We start from the raw sequence: 1,816 nt of genomic DNA, 5'->3' as shown, positions 1-1,816 counted from the left end.
GCCTTTTCCCCCCCCGCGGAGGCCATCCACACCGGCCAGTTCGTCTACTGCGGCAAGAAAGGTGGGCAGGGCTGGGCTGGGCTGGGGCAGAGCTGAGCTGGGGTTTGGGCTGGGCCAGGCAGGATGTCCCAGCTCCTGGAGTTCAGGCTGCCGGTGTGCGGGACCCTGCTGCCGCAGCCCTCCTGTGTTCAGCAAGGCTGTAACCCCAGCCCAGGGCCCCCAATGAAGCTGTGGCTGCTCTCTTGCCTCTGCAGCCCAGCTGAACATCGGGAATGTCCTGCCCGTGGGCACCATGCCCGAGGGCACCATCGTGTGCTGCCTGGAGGAGAAACCGGGTGACCGCGGGAAGCTGGCGCGCGCCTCCGGGAACTACGCCACCGTCATCTCCCACAACCCCGAGACCAAGAAAACCAGAGTGAAGCTGCCCTCAGGCTCCAAGAAAGTCATTTCTTCTGCAAACAGAGCTGTTGTGGGTAAGGAGCAATCACTGTGAACTTGTCGCTGGGTGCTTGTCACTGAATCTTCCCAACAACGTCCCACTTTCAATAACCACCTTGAAAATAGTGTCATGTGCAGGCTGGACAGTCTGTGCTCAGGTGCCTGGCTTGTATTTTACACCTGCATTACTTTTGATTGTTGCTAACCTAAATTTGGAGGTTTGACTTAGTGAGAGGACAGAAAAGTAGATGCTCATTGTCCTCAGGAACTGTTCAGCCTGTAAAATCTGCAGTTCTTGGGGAAGGACTTAGATGGGAAATGGCATTTTGATTTCCTGCTTCTGGTGCACTGAAGGAGCCTGCTGGTGATGTCCAGTGGGTGGAATGTTCTGGGAGGTCTGACAGGGAATGACAAAACCACTGCCAAGAAGCAGAGGCTGCACCAGGTTTGTTGTGCACCTGACAGCTGAGATGGCTGCTGGTGATACTTGCCTGCCTCTGCAGGGAAGACACCAAAGTGAGTAATCTGGAGTGTTAATCCAGTAAAATTGACTCAGTAAATCATGAAACAAGTAGGCATCTGACCTCAAAGTTCTTCACAGTCCCCTGAGCTCTTTCAATTCATACTTCACTTCAAAAGCTTAATGTTCAGGAAATCATTGCAATAAAAGTGGCAGTGCTTTAGAAAGAGAGCTCAATCTGTGTGTAGTGGATCAGAAAGAAGGCTGTAGCTCAGCTCTGATGTCACTGTTGGTGCTGGCTTTCCCTGGTGCTGGTGTGTGACCGTTCCTGCCCTTCCCTGCAGGAATCGTGGCTGGTGGAGGCCGTATTGACAAGCCCATCCTGAAGGCCGGCCGTGCCTACCACAAGTACAAGGCCAAGAGGAACTGCTGGCCACGTGTCCGTGGTGTGGCCATGAACGTGAGTCTGGCTGCAGTCATCCCTGTCCCCTCTGACCGTTCAGGGAAGATTTGTGGGATATTGGGAGGAGCCTGGCATGTGTCTGGGAGGGAAACTTCCCAGATAAATGTGCAGCCACGGGGTGAGTTAGCAACACTCGATGGTGACTGCACCACGTGAAAAGTGAAGTAGTTACTACTTTATCCTCTTGAACCTGTTGATTTCTGTGGAGCACCAGTTTCTGTGGTTACATTGCTGTCTTGCTTCCCCCCTGGGCAGCCTGTGGAGCATCCCTTCGGAGGAGGCAACCACCAGCACATCGGGAAGCCCTCGACCATCCGCAGGGACGCTCCGGCGGGACGCAAGGTGGGGCTGATCGCCGCGCGCCGCACGGGCCGGCTGCGGGGCACCAAGACTGTGCAGGAGAAGGAGAACTGAGCTCCCAGCCTGGGGGCTGCACAATAAATCTGTACAACACA

The 1,816-nt window shown here is 55.0% G+C and overlaps 1 protein-coding gene across 1 annotated transcript in view; it reads left to right on the top strand.

The window, feature by feature from the left end:
• Positions 1 to 1,816, top strand: part of RPL8 (ribosomal protein L8) — a 3,654-nt gene extending 1,838 nt beyond the window's left edge. Inside the window, exons 3-5 of the mRNA XM_031060191.1 lie at positions 255 to 473; positions 1,243 to 1,358; positions 1,617 to 1,816. Coding sequence (XP_030916051.1) covers positions 255 to 473; positions 1,243 to 1,358; positions 1,617 to 1,775 — 494 coding nt within the window. The 3' untranslated portion in view covers positions 1,776 to 1,816. The remainder of the gene's footprint in view (positions 1 to 254; positions 474 to 1,242; positions 1,359 to 1,616) is intronic.

This window comes from Geospiza fortis, unplaced genomic scaffold (genome assembly GCF_000277835.1).
Source record: "Geospiza fortis unplaced genomic scaffold, GeoFor_1.0 scaffold20, whole genome shotgun sequence".
Lineage (NCBI taxonomy): Eukaryota > Metazoa > Chordata > Aves > Passeriformes > Thraupidae > Geospiza > Geospiza fortis.
This window is presented reverse-complemented; position numbering and strand designations above follow the sequence as displayed.